The sequence below is a fragment of the Pseudochaenichthys georgianus genome, chromosome 24 (assembly GCF_902827115.2).
Source record: "Pseudochaenichthys georgianus chromosome 24, fPseGeo1.2, whole genome shotgun sequence".
In the NCBI taxonomy this organism is placed as follows: domain Eukaryota; kingdom Metazoa; phylum Chordata; class Actinopteri; order Perciformes; family Channichthyidae; genus Pseudochaenichthys; species Pseudochaenichthys georgianus.
This window is the reverse complement of record NC_047526.1, coordinates 20,607,584-20,627,894: the sequence shown is the minus strand read 5'-3', so window position 1 is coordinate 20,627,894 and position 20,311 is coordinate 20,607,584. Positions and strand designations below refer to the sequence as shown.

General features: G+C 39.5%; 2 protein-coding genes across 3 annotated transcripts; one reads left to right on the top strand and one right to left on the bottom strand.

Annotated features, from left to right (window-relative positions):
- Positions 1–848: 848 nt before the first annotated feature.
- Positions 849–11,418, bottom strand: lca5 (lebercilin LCA5). Of its 2 annotated transcripts, none has more exons than XM_034076133.1 (10): positions 10,653–11,418; positions 10,490–10,566; positions 8,931–9,343; positions 8,115–8,356; positions 7,315–7,620; positions 3,502–3,639; positions 3,295–3,379; positions 2,343–2,479; positions 2,047–2,242; positions 849–1,969 (listed from the first exon to the last, which is right to left on the bottom strand). In XM_034076133.1, the coding sequence occupies exons 3-10, from the start codon at positions 9,319–9,321 to the stop codon at positions 1,071–1,073; spliced, it is 2,394 nt and encodes a 797-aa protein (XP_033932024.1). In that variant the 5' UTR covers positions 9,322–9,343; positions 10,490–10,566; positions 10,653–11,418; the 3' UTR covers positions 849–1,070. The 2 variants fall into 2 exon arrangements, with proteins under 2 accessions (XP_033932024.1, XP_033932025.1); XM_034076134.1 differs by having other exon boundaries at positions 2,047–2,239.
- Positions 11,419–11,841: 423 nt separating this feature from the next.
- sh3bgrl2 (SH3 domain binding glutamate-rich protein like 2) lies at positions 11,842–18,213 on the top strand. Its single transcript, XM_034076171.2, has 4 exons — positions 11,842–12,062; positions 15,293–15,478; positions 16,318–16,398; positions 17,510–18,213. The coding sequence occupies exons 1-4, from the start codon at positions 12,018–12,020 to the stop codon at positions 17,522–17,524; spliced, it is 327 nt and encodes a 108-aa protein (XP_033932062.1). The 5' UTR covers positions 11,842–12,017; the 3' UTR covers positions 17,525–18,213.
- Positions 18,214–20,311: the final 2,098 nt, after the last annotated feature.

Genomic DNA, 20,311 nt, shown 5'->3' with positions numbered 1-20,311 from the left:
TCCCATGAGACCGAGTGCAGGGGACTGGCCCTAAGACATATTGTTTAATGGTTACCGTTTTACAATATCTTCAAGTCAAGGGAACACATTTGTTAGTTTTTGTCCAAACCTTTATATATACAGTCTATGGTCCAAACACAACATTTAATTGATTGATTTCATTTCCCACACAACTACAGAAGCATTCATTGAGCCTATAATAATATATTTCCATCCTTTGATAACAGGGCAGCAACATGTAGTTCGGGTCATTTAAGTGTTCCCTGTAATATTACTTTTAATCAATATCATGATTACCTTGGTAGTTACACACCTGCAGAAAGTTGCCATTTTCATAAAGTTGTAAAAATAACCTGTTTTATATAGATGTCAGACATTCAGGAAGAATCTCTTATCATACAGTGATTGTCATATTGCTTAGTGCTAGATTATTGAGGTATGGACTGTAAAATAAATCATAATGACAGAGCCTAAACATAAAATAAATGTCCAAACCAAACAATCACATCAGCTACCCCAGACTAACATACTGGAAGATCTCTTTTCCAGGGCTAATATCCAATAATGAATCACACATCTGTTAAATATTTGCGTGAACAACAGGAGTGAAACAAGTCTCTGTCCGTGTCCACAACATTTACAAGCTGAACATCAAAAGGTCAAAAACCCTGTATTACCAGTTTCATCAACACCTCATTAAACCATACATGTTCTACATAAAAAAATTCACACAAGTTATTTAATTTTTCATTTATATTGTTGGAAAATATTTAAGAAAATCTGTAGGAAAAGTATTTTTTCTGCTGATGATGTGGACATTTTTGTTGTGAAATAAATAGTGGTAAGACTTACATTTAAGGACAATGTTTATTGTGAATGGACTGCATTTATGTTGACTGCAGAGCCTGGGGATTGAACCATCGACCTTCCGATGTCGGACAACCATCGACCATCTGAGCCAAAGACGCCCTCTTTATTATTATTATTATCTATATTTTTGACTCATCTTGTGACTTCAGACATCAGTGATGGCCTTTTATGAGCCTGACTACCTCAAATCGAAATTATTTTCATAAAGTAAGTTCCTCTATGTCATCATCAAATGAGGTGATGGCACGGATAGCGGGCCTGCTGTCTGCCACGTGGATGGTGTTGAGGGAGGATGCTGGAGGAGTAGAAGAACCTGAGTTGAAGCCGAGTAGTCCGTCCCTTTTACGCACCACGTTGGTAGTTGGAGGATTTTTGAGGACCTCCATCTTATTGTATGTGCTCACACTGTCACCCAGAGGTGTTGCCAGAGCTCCGAATAGTTGCTGCATGAGGCTAGCCTTCCTGTCCTTCTCCGCTCCTCCTTCCGTGTCCTTTTCTTTCTCTGTCTCCACCCCTCTGAGGCTAAAAACACCTATCGCCTCTAACGACGAGTCCCTGTCCTGTTTCGGGGGAGGGGGTGGGAAACCGGAAGAACCTCGAGAAGCTGAATTCCCGAATGAAGGCGCGTAGCTCCCGAATGCCAGGTCGTCACCGGAGATTTGTGTCCGCAGTGCTCTCCTTCCCACTCCTGCTGTGGCAGTTCCACCCTCCATGCCTGATCTCTTCCTTCCACTGTCCCCGCCTCCAGCACGGAAACCGGCCGACTCTTCTGGTTCTGTGAGGTTAAAAACGGAAGAGTTTCTCTGCTCAGGAAGACGAGGAGAAGCGTGGTTACTGGTGGTCTTATTGGACTCGGAAGGAATAGACTCAGCAAAAATAGCGTCCTGAGATCCGTGCTCTTGGCGGTCTATTTCACGCATCTTAGCCAGCAGCAGTTCTTTTGTGCGACGTGCTTCCTCTGCCGTTTGCCGATTGGACAGAGCCCCGTGGTTCCACCTGTCCACCTCTTCCTGGACATGGCCACGCTTCCTGTTGTTCTCTTCCTCCTGGCATAACAGGGAACTCATCCTCTTCCTGTCCTCTTTCTCTTTTTTCTCCTCTGTGGACATAAGACCATGTTTTAATCCTTTTCTCAATACATTAGTGTTGCACATGTGTACTCTATGCTCATCTTACCTTCTCTTAGTTGCTTTGCCTTCTCCTCAAGAAAGTTTAGCTCCTGGTTCAGTTGCAGCTTCTCCTCTTTTTGCAGCTCTTTATTGTTCTCCTTCTCCTTGTTTCCTTCTATTTCTTTGTTGCTTGTCTTCTGCTGTTCCCACTTTAGATGTCGGTCCTCTGTCTCCACCTGTCTGTCAACACCGGCAAACTCCTGCTGAAGTAAATGGATTGAGAGAAAGAGGCGTAAAAGGTGAATGACAGACAAATGACGCTGAGAGGGGAATAAATGTGAATGTTGGGTACAGTGAATTTACCTTGAGCGATAGATACTCATCAGGTGCCTGTTCACTGTACCCATTGGTATCAGTGATGGCAGGGGGAGGAGTGGGGAAATCCAGACTGGGCGCCCTGTCTTTAGTCTGCACTGCCTTAGTGCTGCCCCTGCTGGGGACTACGTGTGAAACAAGAGCAGAATAAATATTAAAGTTCATTTTGTAGTCCTTTTGCAAACCATGAAACCTTGATCACTAGTTTCCAATATGTATTAGCATCAATGTTCATCAGCTTCTCAAAACTACTTCAATATGGATAAATATACAAACATTTGAGAAGCTTATGTATAGATATTTACAGGTCTACAATGACCATCTAAACTTAAAGGGATAGTACAGATTGTATTAAGTGGCGGTATTGTATGAGGGAAGTTTCCAAAGTTTAAAACCTACACAAAAATCAATATCAGTTTTAGTTTACGCTACATATTGAATATTTTCACCACATGCAATTAGACAGCCCTTACCACATGCAATTAGGTAGCCACCAGACTCCATTGATAAAAACAGTTATTTAAGATTGTAGAATAAATAAATTGCTGGTTTACTGTGTGCTCGATATGTTTGTTTCATTGTGTGACTTCCATTATTACTGGTTCACTGTTGAAAAGGGCGATATGACGGGAAGGTATATTGGTAAAAACGATTCTACTTATTGCATGCAGTTAGATTGATCGATATCTTGGTCTAGCCTTTCTTTTAGGGGGCTAAAATATGTTTTCCTGCTGCCCATAATCCATTGAAGTGCATTGCTTAGCTCCTGTGCTGGTACTTGTGTTGGTGTCCTTTTATGCAAAATGTGGGCTTGCCGACTGTAGGTAGATAATTATCTCATACAGTCCGCACTTCAAAATCCCTCAGTCTTTGTAATAGACTCTTTGGTTAACTGCACAAATAAGCTTCTGTCTACCTAGAACCAAAATTGTGGCCTTACTTTTCCGCTCAACATCTTTCCTTGGGGCAGGTTTCATCATGCGGTTGGCATAGATGTTCCTATCATCTAGTTCTCTCTCCTTCTCCTAAAAAGAAAAGGAATCAACAAAGTGAACATTTCGTACAATGTTGCTTTTTATACCAAATGAAAGAGGACGATACGGTTTGCCTTAGTGGATATTCCAAAGTATATTTTCTGTGTTTGGACCTTGAGTTTATTGGTCAGTCGTTGCAGCTCCTCTTGCAGGGTCCGGATCTCGTCCTGGGCACTGATGGTCTTCTTCTTCTCTGCAGCCAGCTGCCTCTGGTAACTGCCGCTTGTTAGCTCCATGCTACGCTCCAGCTCCTTCACGCGCGCGCACACACACACACACACACACACACACACACACACACACACACACACACACACACACACACACACACACACACACACACACACACACACACACACACACACACACACACACACACACACACACACACACACACACACACACACACACACACACACACACACACACACACACACACACACACACACACACACACACACACACACACACACACACACACACACACACACACACACACACACACACACACACACACACAGATGTAGACACTTTCCAGCTAACACAAGAAGAAAATAAACTCTAACAGACAAGTCTAAGTCAATATCCCCCTCAAAAACTCACATTATCTTGTTCTAATAGTTTCACAAGTCATTTTATTTTGAACATTGTGAAGTGTGAACATTGTTTACGTGGAGGCTTCAAATGAATCCAGTAGGTTTTCTGCCTCGACCTACACTGTACAGTGTGGCAAAAAAGTATTTAGTCAGCCACCAATTGTGCAAGTTCTCCCACTTAAAACGATGAGAGAGGCCTGTAATTTTCATCCTAGGTATACCTCAACTATGAGAGACAAAATGAGAAAAAAAAAATCCAGACAATCACATTATCTGATTTTTAAAGAATTTATTTGCAAATTATGGTGGAAAATAAATATTTGGTCAATAACAAAAGTTCATCTCAATACTTTGTTATATACCCTTTGTTTGCAATGACAGAGGTCAAATTTATATTCAATTTACATGGCTTCATTTATAAAGCCATGTTGGGTAAACTACCTTTTTATATCTGCTCTCTGATCTCTCGACGTATTGAAAGTACGTATTGCCTGAGATCTCATGATGTTGTTTTATTAAATGTGCCAAGTGCTAGGACTGTCTTAGGGAAGAAAGCTTTTAGTTGTGCAGCTCCACTAAATTGGAACAGTCTGCAAACATGTTTAAAACTGAGCACTTTGGTTCCCCTGCATCATTTTAAAACTCGGCTGGGTGACATGCTGTTTGATACTCATGGTACCTGTCACTGTAAATAGAGTTTGTAAACTGTACCCTGTACATTATGTTGTATGTCATCCTTATTTTTGTTCTGTTGTTTTTATGTTACATGTCCTGCAGGTCATCCTTGAAAAAGAGATCTTTTTATCTCAAGGGGCTTTCACCTGGTTAAATAAAGGCTTCAAACAAACAAACGTTTTCTGTAAGTCTTCACAAGGTTTTCACACACTGTTGCTGGTATTTTGGCCCATTCCTCCATGCAGATCTCCTCTAGAGCAGTGATGTTTTGGGGCTGTCGCTGGGCAACACGGACTTTCAACTCCCTCCAAAGATTTTCTATGGGGTTGAGATCTGGAGACTGGCTAGGCCACTCCAGGACCTTGAAATGCTTCTTACGAAGCCACTCCTTCGTTGCCCGGGCGGTGTGTTTGGGATCATTGTCATGCTGAAAGACCCAGCCACGTTTCATCTGCAATGCCCTTGCTGATGGAAGGAGGTTGTCACTCAAAATCTCATGATACATGGCCCCATTCATTCTTTCCTTTACACGGATCAGTCGTCCTGGTCCCTTTGCAGAAAAACAGCCCCAAAGCATGATGTTTCCACCCCCATGTTTCACAGTAGGTATGGTGTTCTTTGGATGCAACTCAGCATTCTTTCTCCTCCAAACACGTCTAGTTGAGTTTTTACCAAAAAGTTCTATTTTGGTTTCATCTGACCATATGACATTCTCCCAATCCTCTTCTGGATCATCTAAATGCTCTCTAGCAAACTTCAGACGGGCCTGGACCAGGGTTTCCGTTAGCCGGTAATTACCGGTTTTTAGCTGGTAACATTTATTAAAAACCGGTCAATTCAAAACCTGCCGGTCAAAATGTCTGGTAATAATTAGGGAGGCTCCGATCAATCGGCCGCCGGTCATTATCGGCCAATATTCACTCTTAATAGTTTGATCGGTGCTCTCTATAAAGGCCGATCAGGAGAGCTGGATCTGATCGATATGGACATAAACGCGAGTGAAGTGTAACCGGACGAGAGAGAGAGATCAGATCGGCTGCTGAGTCTGACCGAGACACGCAGCTCTGCATGATCACCTGAAGCCCCGCCCTCTGTTTAGCGAGCTGCAGGAGCTGCATGAGAAACTGACGGGCTGTCAGGAGAGAGAGAGGGGAAAAGAGAGGATCCGTTTCTCCTGTGTTATTATTCAAATGTAATGTAAACTTTTGAATAATGTACTTCATCTACTACAAGTAGTTTGTTTGAATGTAATAATTATGTTGTTTGTTGTTTGTGGAATCATTTATTGAAAAATGAATCACAGTTACAATTATGAACTGAAGCAATATAAAAATGAGCCCCGTGAACTGAGTTTTAAACTGAAGTATATCTGCTCATAGTCCGGTAATTACATGCTAACGGAAACTCTGCTACACAACTCTTATTATTATTGAAATATGACCGGTAAGTTTCAAATTAGTCCGGTAAAATAAACTCTACCCGGACATTTGACCGGCGAGGAAAAATCCTAGCGGAAACCCTGGCCTGGACATGTACTGGCTTAAGTAGGGGGACACGTCTGGCACTGCAGGATTTGAGTCCCTGGTGGCGTAGTGTGTTACTGATGGTAGCCTTTGTTACTTTGGTCCCAGCTCTCTGCAGGTCATTGACTAGGTCCCCCCGTGTGGTTCTGGGATTTTTGCTCACCGTTCTTGTGATCATTTTGACCCCACGGGGTGAGATCTTGCGTGGAGCCCCAGATCGAGGGAGATTATCAGTGGTCTTGTATGTCTTCCATTTTCTAATAATTGCTCCCAGAGTTGATTTCTTCACACCAAGCTGCTTACCTATTGCAGATTCAGTCTTCCCAGCCTGGTGCAGGTCTACAATTTTGTTTCTGGTGTCCTTTGACAGCTCTTTGGTCTTGGCCATAGTGGAGTTTGGAGTGTGACTGTTTGAGGTTGTCTTTTATACTGATAACGAGATCAAACAAGTGCCATTAATACAGTTAACAAGTGGAGGACAGAGGAGGCTCTTAAAGAAGAAGTTACAGGTCTGTGATAGCCAGAAATCTTGTTTGTTTGTAGGTGACCAAATACTTATTTTACCGAGGAATTTACCAATTAATTCATTAAAAATCCTACAATGTGATTTCCTGGATTCTTTCCCCCCATTCTGTCTCTCATAGTTGCAGTGTACCTAAGATGAAAATTACAGGCCTCTCGTCTTTTTAAGTGGGAGAACTTGCACAATTGGTGGCTGACTAAATACTTTTTTGCCCCACTGTATATTATTTGTTATCTTTGTTTGTTTGTGTATTTTTTAATTGTGCAAATAAACTAAAAAATAAATGTACAGAAGTATGACAAAGAAAAGTGTAATATTAAAAAAAGATGTGTGTTAACATTTTGTTATTATAACGCAATTCTATCAAATCTGAACAGGTGTTTTTTTACTGTGGTGTAAACAGCAGGCAATAATGTATATTACTTCATTTATTTACAGATTTTGTAAAAATGTAAAAACCTGATTTATTTAGGCAATTTCCCTTGAATATCTACAACACAGAGGCCTTTAAAGTCCCGTACAGATTAGAGTTAGTAATAGCATTACATTCTAGAAAAGAAACACTGCAAAGTAACGCGTAACTATTAATAAATAAGTAAATAAATGTACCTTAATCTTGCGTTCTGCCTCTAGGGCCCGGGTCTTCTCCTCCTCTAGCTTGCGGCTGAGCTCGTCTCTGGCTCCTAAGTCTCGCTGGTCGACGAGCTTCTTCAGCCGTGCGATGGTGGCCTGACTCCTCTGCAGCTGCTCCTCGCTGTCCTTCATCCGGCGCTCAGCGGCCCGCTCCCGCTCCTGGGTGCGTCTGAGCCGCTCGCGCAGCACGTGGGTGTCGTTGTTGTGCCGCGAAATCAGCTGGGAAATCTCACTTTCTGTGTCATCGTAGCGCTGCAGGGCTTTATCTTGGCGGACCTGAAGCTGAAGCATGGAAAAGCAGACATTCGAATTCAGGACACCACAGGTATTAATAATGATGAGTTAGAAAATGTTTATTAAGGTAAAGGGTTATGGGATTGATTTTCCAACAGAGATGTGTTTATTTTATTTTATAGGATTCCTACAGCTAAAGGGAAATTAGATTTCATGTTTAACACTTTTCATGATGCAAAAAAACTAATTCAAACAAATTAGATATTAGGTATCTTTCTCTTTTAAAGATTTTTTTTGAGAATGCAGCAGCAGAAAAAAAACATTCATAAAATACTAGTTCCCATTTATTTTTGAAGACTTTTTGAGGGATTGATTTAAGACATTTCAACCTAAATGTAGGTGTTAAATGATTTAATCAGGGCCTTTTAAGATGTCTTAAAGATCCATACTTGCCAATAAAATCCGACATTGCTCACTTAAAACTCTCAACCTTTCCTGGCCTTATTTATTTAACCTCGATCTAACTAGAGTGGCAAACTTACCTGTCTGAGAACTCGATTTTCCTTCTGCAGCTCATCAGTGCGCTGTTGCAGCTCAGCGAGTGAGTTACTCAGTTCATTGATCTTGAGCAGGCGGGCTGAGAGCATCCTCTTGGTCACCAGGTCCAGGTCTTTGGGAGGCGTGGAGTCCTTGCTTTGTGAACGCACTCCCCTGCGCTGATGCTGGGTCAGCAGGTGGCCACCTGGACGCTGTGGACGAGAAACACCCCGACGCCCCACACCTCCTGCAAAGATAGAGGAACACACATGATGTAGGGATAAAGACAGTAAACACTTTGACAGGACCATACTGAAACAAGTGCACTGGTAGTGGTAAATGGAAAATAAGGTTGAGGCTGAAGACTAATCGACATACCGTGTTTAATTTCGTCTTAATGTACAATATTTAATTTCCCATTCTGTTTTTGTATATATCATATTCTATTTACGTGTATAGACTTCTTGCACTATTTTTTATTTGTATTTTATTATATATGTTGCATCGTTGGAGGAGCTCGGGTAATAAGATTTTCATTGCCATTTCTACACTGTAGCTTATGTGCATATGACATTAATTTAAAACCTTTGAATACAATTGTACTTATTGAAACATAATTAGAATGTGAGGAGCTTTTATTAGATTCAAATAGAACTTCTGAATGAAAGATTGTATTGATGTGTTAGTCAAAGCTGGAGTATAGTCTTGTCATTAAATGACCATGTTCAAATCGGCCTTATACTGCCATCACCTGGACATTAAATCCAATGTAGCCAGTAAAGGTTACAAGATGAGTTTGAACATATTCTTACTTTACATACCTGTCTTGAGGGGGCTGTTAGAAATCCTTTTTGAACGCACCATTCTCCGAGGAGTAGCAGTTGGAGTCCGGGACCGGGAGTATGGTGAGTTTGAGCGCTCTGAGGGAGACTCATTGTCATAGTCGTCTGAGTAAAACGTCCCACTACTTCTTCGTCCCTCTCCGTCTGATAACTGGTCCCGATCTGGATCTGAACGCCAGGTTCGGGTTTTAGATCTACTCTCAACACAGCTTTCTTTTTCCACCTCGTCCTTGAGATTGTCCTGGGAGTTCTTTTTGCGTTTTTCGAAGTGTGATGATCGGGAATCCTTCTTTGAACTGCGGAGTGACTGACGACTTGGATCGACATCACGGTTGTCCTCATACGGGTCGGTCATGTTTTCAGATTCCATGCTGTCACTCGGAGAAGAAATGCTGTGATGAATTCAAACACAAGGGAAAAGAAACATGTCAGACTTTGAACTACATAAGGATACTTTCTAAATTAAAGTGTACCAATAACAAACTATAGGATGTGTCTTACCTGATTTATAATTTAACATAAAAAACATCTCCTGGTAATCTGATCTCAACTGTTTAACAATGCAAACCATGAATCCAAACCACTTATAAGAACATAGTCCAACTGCGTTCTCTCAAGATGTTCTGTATTGTGTGTCTTGGTCACTAAGCGACAACACACAAGAGGTGGCAGTTTCCATGAGGCTGAATGATGTATGATATCACTACCTTACAGCACTGCTGCTACAGACAACACACTAACATGCCTCTGTCTGCCCTGGTGACTTATTAAACAGCCAGTTGATTATTTCTTACTGGAATATAAGAACTTGTGTTAAAAGAAAACAGAAAAATAGGAACATTTACAATTCTTACCTGACACTTTTTATTTGGCTGATTATAAATATGGTGTTGCATATATACATAATGTCATGTAATAACATGCACATGTATATTTATTGTATGCTGACACTATTTTGTATATATATAAAAAATATGTAGAATTCTTCGGAGAATATTTTGTGAATTATTATATAAAATTGCCTTTTTTTATTGTTTTAAATTGTTTTAGTATTTAAGGACAAACGCCCATGCCACTTAAGATTTTGATTGTAAGGGATCAAACAACCTTGAGTAGATTAAGGAATAAATATTAAAAACTAATAGCCAACCATAATATTCTTATATCATCGTGCAGTCATCTGGCCCTTTCATCTGCCTTGACAATAATAGAAACACTTGATGGATAAGTACTGTATCTATGGCAACAACAGTACACACACAGCATCATTACAATAATCAGAGAAAAGTGTAAATGAGGGTAAAAAGCTTTGTTAAATGAACAAACAGACGAAAAACTTTAAACAAATAAATTAAGTGGCCCTATATAATGTTGTTCACCTCTAACATTTAGAAATAAATGGATACATAGATTAAGCATAATAATTTAAACGGATTTACTTAACAATTTCAGTTTGTTTAATGTTTTTGATCACAAAAAGTGATTTAATAATAATAATAATATTCATTATCAGCATCAGAGTGTGTTACATCACTCACCACAGAGGTTCATCCCCATCATCTCCTTTGGCATCTTCTACTTCATCTTTCTATTGCCAGACTGTCCCAGGAGGTCCCTAAACATAAATTGAGAACAAATATATATGCTTTATTATGCTCTCAATAAAAAAATAAAAATAGATTCGTGTTATTAAGGGCTTACTATAGCGGTACAACAAGCGTCCCGACTCCCGAGCCTGCTCTCAGTGACGGACAGATAGGATTAAAGTAGGCCGTCTGCTGTTGACAGGTGCTTTGTTTCTAAACTGCCTCTCAAGTAAATAGTTTAGTTGCCTGAAGCCAACCACACACTTAAGTGGGCTCTATACTCCACATTATCAAATAAACACGAATACAAAAGGAGAGTAGTTGTTGAGCTTCCAAACAGCATTTTAGCGTAACGCCACTAGCAACCGTTAGCCCAAAAGAGGTTGTATAAAGCTAACGGTGAGAGATGACCGACTTGTTGATGCTAGCTTATTATGCTAGCATAGCAATACAAAACTACCATCAGCTGGTGGGAGGTTTTAACGTTACCCTTTGGCATCTGCTGGCACCAACATGTCCTTTTGTCCCGCGTGTTGATGTTTTCAATCTTGTTGGCTAGTTTACGTTTAACTTTGCAAGAAGAAGCAATGCCTTGCTTCTTGTTTTAAGACTCAGCCCGCTAATGATAACGACGTAGCTTCAACTTCTAGCAAGCTAGCATTAACTTAAGCTAATTTAGCTACCGTTTGATTTCAGCATTGGATATATAAAGCATTGACGTCCGTCCTTGATGGACACAGTAATGACTATGTTTTTTTAATAATGAGCCGTCCTGCAATTATCCACAATAAAACAGCAAGACGGAGTTTTCCCGAGCCAGCAGCCTCATATAATGTTATTATAGTCCACGCCTTGAGGTTTGCTCCAGTCCCTCCGCTGACGCTGTACCATGGCAACCGCAGTGCTCCCTGCAGTAACACTTTACATCCAGAGGGGCGCTGTAGTGCATGTTGTGCTCTGGATACAATGTGATTTGATTGGAAATAACTCAAACAAATGTGTTTTAGTCATGCAGTGAAATGCATCTGTTATGTTATAGTATATTATAGGCTACTATTTACTTCATTATTCAAATGTAAGGGACACTCAAACTGAGCACATGCGGACTTTAATTTTGTCATTTAAAACCTCAGCTTTAATCAATACTATAATAATTGAATAATCCCACAGCAAGGTTGGATTTTCACAAATTGAGTTTTGTTCTCCAAAAACAACACCACTGTTTGTTTATTTTGAAAACTGTGACCGGAAGTAGGCTTCAGTGTTAAATGTGATGTCTGTTGCATCTGTGCGCTGAGAGCCACAGTAGCAGAAGCGCACGTTGTGTTATTACCATGGCTCAGTTTAAATACTGGAGACGCGTGTCTACTCTTTTCTACTGCCTGTAGTTGAAAGTCGGAATTCGCTCTATTGAGAACAAACGAAATCGTTGCCATCAATTTGTCTATCGTCTATCATCTGACATTAATTTGGGATTAAAATGGTCATCAAGGTTTACATCGCCTCCTCAACTGGCTCTATCGCGGTGAGTGTTTGCAAAATATGTTTTAAAGCTTGTTGACAGTTGCACATCAAGGCATATCACAAAGGAGTGTTGAAATATGACTGGCCAAACAGTGTTTATTGCCATAATGTAGCCACAGCGTACTGTGATTAGTGCTGTTCACAAGCAGTGAAAGTAATAGCATCCTTCAGACATCAAATCTAAAAAACATTTTTTATTGTCAGGATACATTTATTTTGTATAATGTGTGATGCATGTGTTGATTCAGCCTGTTGCATTTTTGGCAAATGCATTTTCCAAAAATATATTTTTTTAATTTTAAATTGTATAAGAATTTTAATGTGCAGCATTCTACATTTTAATTTAGAAGCTTAATAAATAACACATTCTTGTTAGAAAAAAGTACCTGTATGGTGAGCAAACAACAGCCCCCCAGGATGCACAGGGGTGGACAAAATAACAGGAACACTACTGTGTATTAAACTGATTATGTTTGTCATAGTGAACTATATGTAGAAGTGCACCTCTCATGGAACATTCCTTATGTCCTCTTATTCGTGTTGTGAGATTTTATTTAGTTGTTAACCATGGTTTGTTTAACCCTTAGGTTAATCTTGGGTGGGGTCCATACTTCTGAGAAAGCCATTTCCTGTTTATATTGAGCAGTGCAGAAATTAGTAATTGAATACAACAACAGAAATGTCTAGCTGCTAAAATGGGAGGTTTTTTTTAACAGATGTTAATAATCGTGTTTTGAATACAACTGGATTGTGGATTGATCATCAGACCGTAAAAGCACTTAAATAGTTCACTTTTTGCTATTGATAGCAATGAATTGATGAACAAAAAATAAATTAACCAATATGAAAAAGTCATTATTTGCAGCCCTAGTTCAGTTTGTGAAAGCCAAATGTCATTGAGAAAGCACATCTGATAGTTAGTACCGGCAGATTATCAAACAACACTCTTGTGTGAATGCTTCAAGCCTTAGGTAATGGGGAAAATGAGTAATATATTTATTTTAACACGCTCCATCTCTATAAGAGATCAGCACAATCTTTCTGCGTTTACAAAGAAGTTATTTTTAACCCTATGACACATACATTCAGAGCACACTGACTCTCACACACACAAAGCACAGTCGTGCACGCCTGGCTGAATAGGTCCACCATTTGGGTCAGTTATGTGAGTGTTGAGCTCATGTGAATGCAATTTACTGCAAATGCTTTTAAATTGAGTTACAAGTGATTGAATAAACAGGGAAGGTGGGACTGGATCCCTCAGCTGGTTTAAAGTAAATTGGACATGTGAGTGGAAAGAAATACAGTAAATAGTGTTAGATAGACATTCGGGGAATAATACTGTTAAATATAGAGTGAACTCTATAAAACAGACCGGTGCAACAGAAGTTGGAATATGTGAACAGCAATAAGGGGGAGTAATAATGAAAACACTCCAGTGAACCGATAAAATGAGCAGTTCACAGTTTAACAACAGCAGATTAGTGGAGCAGAATGAATGAAGTGCAAATTAGGTTATTCCTCCCACCCATCCGTGGATATGTGCCAAGTTCTATATAGTGGTAACGTGAGGGGGGGGGGGAGAAATGCTGCCGTTTTAAAAATGTCATGTTTTTAAATGTTATTTAGTAGCTCAGGAAATGTATGTATTTTCATTTTTCCATCCAAAATCCTCTCTTTCCCTGTGTCCCTCTCTGTCCATGACTGAGAGATCAGCCTCCAGTTAATCCCCATATTTCAGAACGTGCGCTCAAACAATGAATGCATACTCATATAGGAAAATGTGAGTTTTTAGGAGTGTCATTTCTGCATACTCCCAAATTGAACCTGAACTCATCCATCCCTTGACACACTCACCCTCACTGGGAGAACCCTTTTCATTATTTAGGCTCACGCTGCCGGCTTTTCAGCTCAGAGGAAAGTTGTATCATTTTGTGAGCAGCAATGTGATATACAGCACATACTTAAACCTGTGATTCTATATGGAGTTTTAACCTTTTCCCAGAGCAAACAGACAGACATGTGTTTCTCTTTAAAGACAGTCAGTCCCCCTGCAATTCATTTACTTTGTTGTGAGTCTCCAGATAAATCTGTTTTATTGGCGCACAAAGAGGCTCACTGTTTGAAGGCAGACACAACAGATAATCTTGTTTGGGTGTGTGTCTATAACAGACTGTCCTGAACAATCCCTTATTGTTTTTAATGTTAAACAATAGCTCCATTGTGGTCCTTAGCGTCACTTAAATAATGGATACACTTGACATATATACACACACAAGCTCACTGGACCGTTATCATTATTAAATCGTCATATTTTAATTTTTTTCATTATCTGCCAATGGCATAATTCGTAGAAAAATGTTTCCACAAAATGATACGCCCTGTTTTTATTGGTTCACACTGTCTGGTCCCCAAATGATTTAGAAAAATCAGCCCTTTTGTTTTGTTAACTATAAATACTAAATCATACAAAAGATATTATCACAATAATAGACTGCATGAGATAATACAAATGGAGACAAATAGGAATGAATGAATAAAGCGCACATTTATTGTTTTTTGTTGAGAGCATTGATACATGATAACAGAATGTTTGACGGTGATGCTGAATATACAATTATTTCCATGCTAAACAAACGTAATAATTGCAGTAACATCAATAATTATAAAAATGCTTTAAAGCAAAAATGCAAGCTAGATAAATAAAATGACAAACATTGTTGAAATGTGTTTAAGTGAAGTTGCAACCAAACCAATTCAGTAAAAAAAATATCATTTTTAATCAGAAATCTCATGACATTTCAACCTTATGTCTTATGGATTAGTGTGTTATGTTTGATTGTTGTTTTCTCTTCTGTGGGAGTATTCTGACTTCTAAAATAACCCTGTGTTTGTTTTTGTTCCAGCACTCACAAACACATTGATGCAGTTTCACACACACACAGTCCCAGAGCACACACAGGGACAATACCGTAGGGAGCTGTTGTATCCATCCCTTAGACCACAAATGGAAAAGTTAATTGCATGTCTTCACGGTGGGGTTCCCTCATAAACTGACCCAGCTATACAGAGCTACAGCACAAAATATGTTTGTGCGCATACATATTCATATGTACTGTGTGTATTCACATCATAGACAAACACTTATTTTCACACACAAAAAAGTTGACTCTCCAAACTCTTCAGGGCTGAATCCTCTTTTTTGTTACTATTTCTTTTTGGCCTGTTTAGATAAAAAAGCATCAGCAGGCAGTGGTGGGTTTCCTGGAGGCCAATCGAATCAGCTTCCAGGAAGTAGACATCACCATGCTGGAGGAGCAGAGGCAGTGGATGTACCGAAACATCCCGAAAGACAAGCAGCCAGAGAAAGGCAACCCACTGCCTCCACAGATCTTCAATGATGATCACTACTGTGGGGTATGATGGAAGTTTGTTTATAATGTTTAAAATGATCATACGTCCATATGGTAGCTTTTAACAGTTGGAGACAGTGTTGCCCAAAGGTTCATTTCTTGAAGAACTGAAGAGTTTAGAACTACATTTTGATGGAACATGAGATAACAGCAGGAAGAAAATCTAATATTTTTCTCCAGGGACACTGGTGGTAAAATTGAGAGAAAGTACCTTCAATATCACAAAGAGAGGATTTCAAATCAAATGTAAGGAACATTTTTACCAATTGAGATAAAAATAAACCCAATTTTTTTACTTGTAGTGTTGTTTTATATGATAAGCAGAGGAAGGCGATTCGCCCAAAATCACATTTGATTGGATATTTTTAAGTTCAAATAAGTCATTCAAAATGTTTGAAACAGAATGAGATTTTGATACACAAACACTCAGAAAAGTCTATATAACAATAAATAGCTGAATTCTTAACTCAGGATAACATTTAATTTAAGCAGTGTAAACCATGCAATTGAGTTTGTACATACATCTTTATCATTGTAAGTCAGTACAAGGTTGAGCATCCTATGCTGGTGAGTTCGATTAGTTAGTGCTGGCCAGTTCATGTCTCCACTGAGTTTGCACGCCACCCAGTAATCCTGTGGTAATCCAGTTTCACGGATGGGGTGGATTATCTGCTGCCTGCCGTCCCTCTCACTGGTCAAGGTAATCCAACATTACTCTGTAATGTCATGGCAATTGAATTACATTAAAAACAGAAGAGGAGGGACTATTTGGCACAGATGTTTGCAAGCATCTCTCAAACATCGAGATTATGTAACATCCCCATTTTGTTGTTTTCCCCTCAGGACTACGAAGACTTCTTCCAGTCAAAGGAGGACAACACTGTGTTTGCATTCCTTGGGCTCAGTGCCCAGCCCTCAGTGAAAGTAAGGGAGATTATATAGGCATTTGAAAACACTCAAACACTCTGCTGTCTCTGTGGTATCAATCATACAGCCAAGAAAGTTAGCTGTCAATCCAGATTACCTCAAACCCTCTCCAGTGCTGGACGAGCAGCTATACTTTCAGCAAGCTTGCTCTGAAACGTAGGATTTCCATCTTATTTGCATTTCATTGAAATCAGCTTTGTTTGCAGGAAAAAGAACAAAACTCAAATCCCATACATCTAGATTCAGCTGCCTTGTCTCCTCCCCTCAATCTGTTAGAAATATTTATCCCAAAGATCCTCTTAGAATTGAGACAATCATAGTTCTCACTGAGTTAATCTCAGTGCTTAGATGACCAGTAAACAAATAACATACACAGTATCTCTGATTCCTAACTGCTTTGGGCAATGTTGATGCTTTTGAAAGAATACAAAGGTCCAGGCACAATTCAATGATCCACTTACCAAACATCAAAGGACCTTATTTCCATTCATCACATAAGAGATTTGATTTCCCTCCAGTTGCGTCCATTTTCTGTCTCTCTCCTTATGGATAATTATGTTAGGCGAGATCTGATAATATATAACCAGCAGGATATTGCAGATATATTCAATATGGACATGGACACGTGTAGAAGAGATGTCTGGCTTTTGAATGTGTTGTTTAGTACACTGGTTTCTTATCTATGGGTGTATCTGATCCACACTAGGGGCCGCCAAAGCTTCACAAGGCCTACTTGATTACAAATGGTAGTAAGAAAACCTTTCTTTGTTTTTTATTTATACAGTTGGCCTATATCCAATCTATCTGGTAGAAAGTAAATTAAATTGAAAATAGTCCACTCAAAATGTACTTGTTTTACACAAACTTCCTGCAGTTATTGCATTCACTACTTGGGTTCATTGCACAGCCTATCAGTCGTTCTGTACTGATATTGTTAAGCATTGAACCTAATATAACATATGTGGCTTAGTTAAAGGTGTTCACTGTGCTTAATCATAGAAAAGGGGTCCCTTTAGGAAAACATTTGGAACCATTGATCTAACAAATCCAAGGAGAATGTAGATACTAATTGTTAAATATCTATATAATTTCCCCCCCCAATCTCTAGGATTCTGAGTCATAGCTGGGATCATACTGCTGGTATGTGACGACGAGGGACCCGAAACTACGAGGACCAAAACTGCATTGCTTCCTGTGTTGCATCACCTCTTCTCCCACGTTCTTCCCGCTTCAAAGCCAGCACCTTGCCAAACATCAGACTCCACGGATCTCACCCTGAACGACCTCTCCTGACTCTTCAAACACTCATTCCACTATCACTTAAGTCTCCAACAAGTATCTGATGATCAACAGATACTAAATCACAGAAGAAAGGGGATTCACTTTATTATGTTTCATGTTTCCTTTTTCATGTTTAACACACTGTCACAACAATCTATCAGGAGCATCCATTCTGAGCAAACTAGATGTAGCAGCTTTTGCTTCAGGAGAACAGTTGCCTAAGTTCGATGTTTAATGCTGTAGATGAAGAATAAGATGAGGTGCAGCTTAAGTCACCTGAACACACCACCCTTGTGTGTGTATGCCTTAGTGAGTGTGTGTTTATGTGTCTGTGTTCTTCAATCAGCAGCTGTTAATAATAGCTGTGTATATTGAGGGAGGATGAGAGTTAGCACTTAATTCAACCTTAAACAACTTGAGGTCTAGCTATCATGTCTGGCTGCATGTGTGTGTGTTCATGTGTGGGAGTGAGGAAGAGTTCCCAGAGGTGACAGTGACACTTCAGTTCAACACAAAGCAGATCAGACCAAATACTATCAATCCTAAACATAATAGGGATAGGCAAGGCCTTAAAACATTGCTAGCATTCAAGTGTGTAGTCACCGTCATCAAATAAAACAAACCTTGTTTATTCAACTGCCAAATAGGTTACTCAAATGACTGGGAGGAAGGTCTTGGTTCGGTTACAAATATACTTTTTATATTTTCTAAGTATTTTCCTAAAGAAGCTAGGCACAATACAGCAAACGTTAGTAAAACAGAAGTAAATATAATTTGTAGGGACTACTTTAAGCTATGAGTTAATACACGTTTGGATCTTTTTGATTGTTTACAGAAGCAGGACAATGTTAGGGGATTAACCCTACATAAACTACAGTGCTTAAGGTTCATGGGATGTGTTTATGACATGGAACATATTGCCAGCTCTATCCTCTAATCCAGACTGCTATAGACAAATCAAAGCTACAACCAGGGTCACATGAGCCATAGGAGTGCACTTGGCAGATTATTACTCCAAGATGAATCAGACACAGGACAGGATGTAAGAAAATATAGTTTATTGCTTAGAGATAAATGTAAAGCTCTGACAGACTGCCTTCAGTGTGTTTTACGTTGCATGTTGTGAAATGAACAGGTTGACGCATCATAGCAGTACTGTCCAATCTGTTGTTATATTCTTCGTCAGGAACACTAAGCATGTTGTTGTTATGTTTCTCATTCTACTTAAATTATCACGGGTGAGAGGTTGACTAATCCCTTTGTTTACACATGTCAACACAAACAGATTCACCCTCTCTAGCCATTCCCAGTTCACCTCCTGGGCCCTGCCGGGGTGCCCTTGAGCAAGGCACCGGACAACCCCCTTGCTCCCCGGGCGCTGTACAATAGCTGCCCACTGCTCCTAGTACTAGACCCCTGGTACTAGGATGGGTTCAAAGCAGAGGCCAAATGTCACTGTGTGCTGTGTGCGCTGCATGTGTGACCATTAAAGAGGGGTTTCATCCCTCCAATTCTATCTATCTACATTCCTATTTTACTGAGCTCATGTACTGTGAAATCATGTGATGACTTTGTTGTGACAGATACTAGCAAGCTTGTTGGGCCAACTAAATATACTTTGTGCTACACCTCTCTGTCGTGCTTGATTATTGCATTTTTCGGTTGATAACAGACTCGTGGGATCCATTTTTTAACAGATTTAAATTTCAGAAGTAAAATTTGCATTCAAAATTCGTTTTTTTTGTTGTTTTCATATTAGAAATCTGACTAAAAACTATCTGAAATGTAAACAGTCATAAACGTTCTGAATCACATCTGTGTTTTGTTACGGAGAAATTTCAATTTGCAAACTGAAAACAGAATTTGGTAAACACATTTCTTTTTGTATTTCTTTATACTGTAGTTACATACCTGCAGAATTACAAAAAAACTAAGGGCAACAAAACTGTAAAAACCTATTGGATCCACATTTGTGTTGTGATTGCAACTGGATAACAACACATTTACTAACACAATCCATAGGAAACACATGAGTAACAAATGACTCAATAGCAACATTTGAACACCGTTTTTTTTTAATGTCTTTAATTAAAGGCAGGGTTTGATTTACGTGTAAGCAGTCCAACAAAGGGAAAAGGCATTCAAAAACACTAGGCAATATCTGAGTCAAGGTAACTGGAGATTGGTCCAAACGGGGAGCACGCATAATAAATGCACAAAGAAAGAAGCATCATAGCAAGGGACAGGCGAGAACAGCGCTAATGAGGAATAGGTGAAAACAATCAGGGTGAGGCAGACATCAAACAGCCAGAAAACACACAAGGGCCGGAGCGGTGAATATCTAAAACATAGCCTCAGAGTAATGCTATTACATGACTCATGTCTATAAAACAAACTGAAGTACACATAGTTCAGTGGTAACTAACTTGATGCTGTACGTTTAAATGGCTTATATTTGCTTTTTGTCACTTCTAAAATATTGGCCCTACGCCCCCAGAGTAATGTCATTTCCCATCAAAGGATGATGCAAATCTCTGTGTAATGATTTACCCAGACATCAATATGTGCTTAACCTGAAGTCCAAACTATTAAGATCCTCCCTTCTGTCATTTGGGAATACTGTTAGAAA

Excerpts from the sequence above, each read along its gene's own strand:
- sh3bgrl2 (XM_034076171.2), top strand. The coding sequence starts at position 12,018 with ATGGTCATCAAGGTTTACATCGCCTCCTCAACTGGCTCTATCGCG. Across the intron at positions 12,063-15,292 it reads CCTCAACTGGCTCTATCGCG|ATAAAAAAGCATCAGCAGGC; the intron begins GTGAGTGTTTGC and ends TGGCCTGTTTAG. Across the intron at positions 15,479-16,317 it reads ATGATGATCACTACTGTGGG|GACTACGAAGACTTCTTCCA; the intron begins GTATGATGGAAG and ends TTTTCCCCTCAG.
- lca5 (XM_034076133.1), bottom strand. The coding sequence starts at position 9,321 with ATGGAATCTGAAAACATGACCGACCCGTATGAGGACAACCGTGATGTC. Across the intron at positions 7,621-8,114 it reads AAAATCGAGTTCTCAGACAG|CTTCAGGTCCGCCAAGATAA; the intron begins GTAAGTTTGCCA and ends TCCATGCTTCAG. Across the intron at positions 2,243-2,342 it reads ATGAGTATCTATCGCTCAAG|CAGGAGTTTGCCGGTGTTGA; the intron begins GTAAATTCACTG and ends CATTTACTTCAG.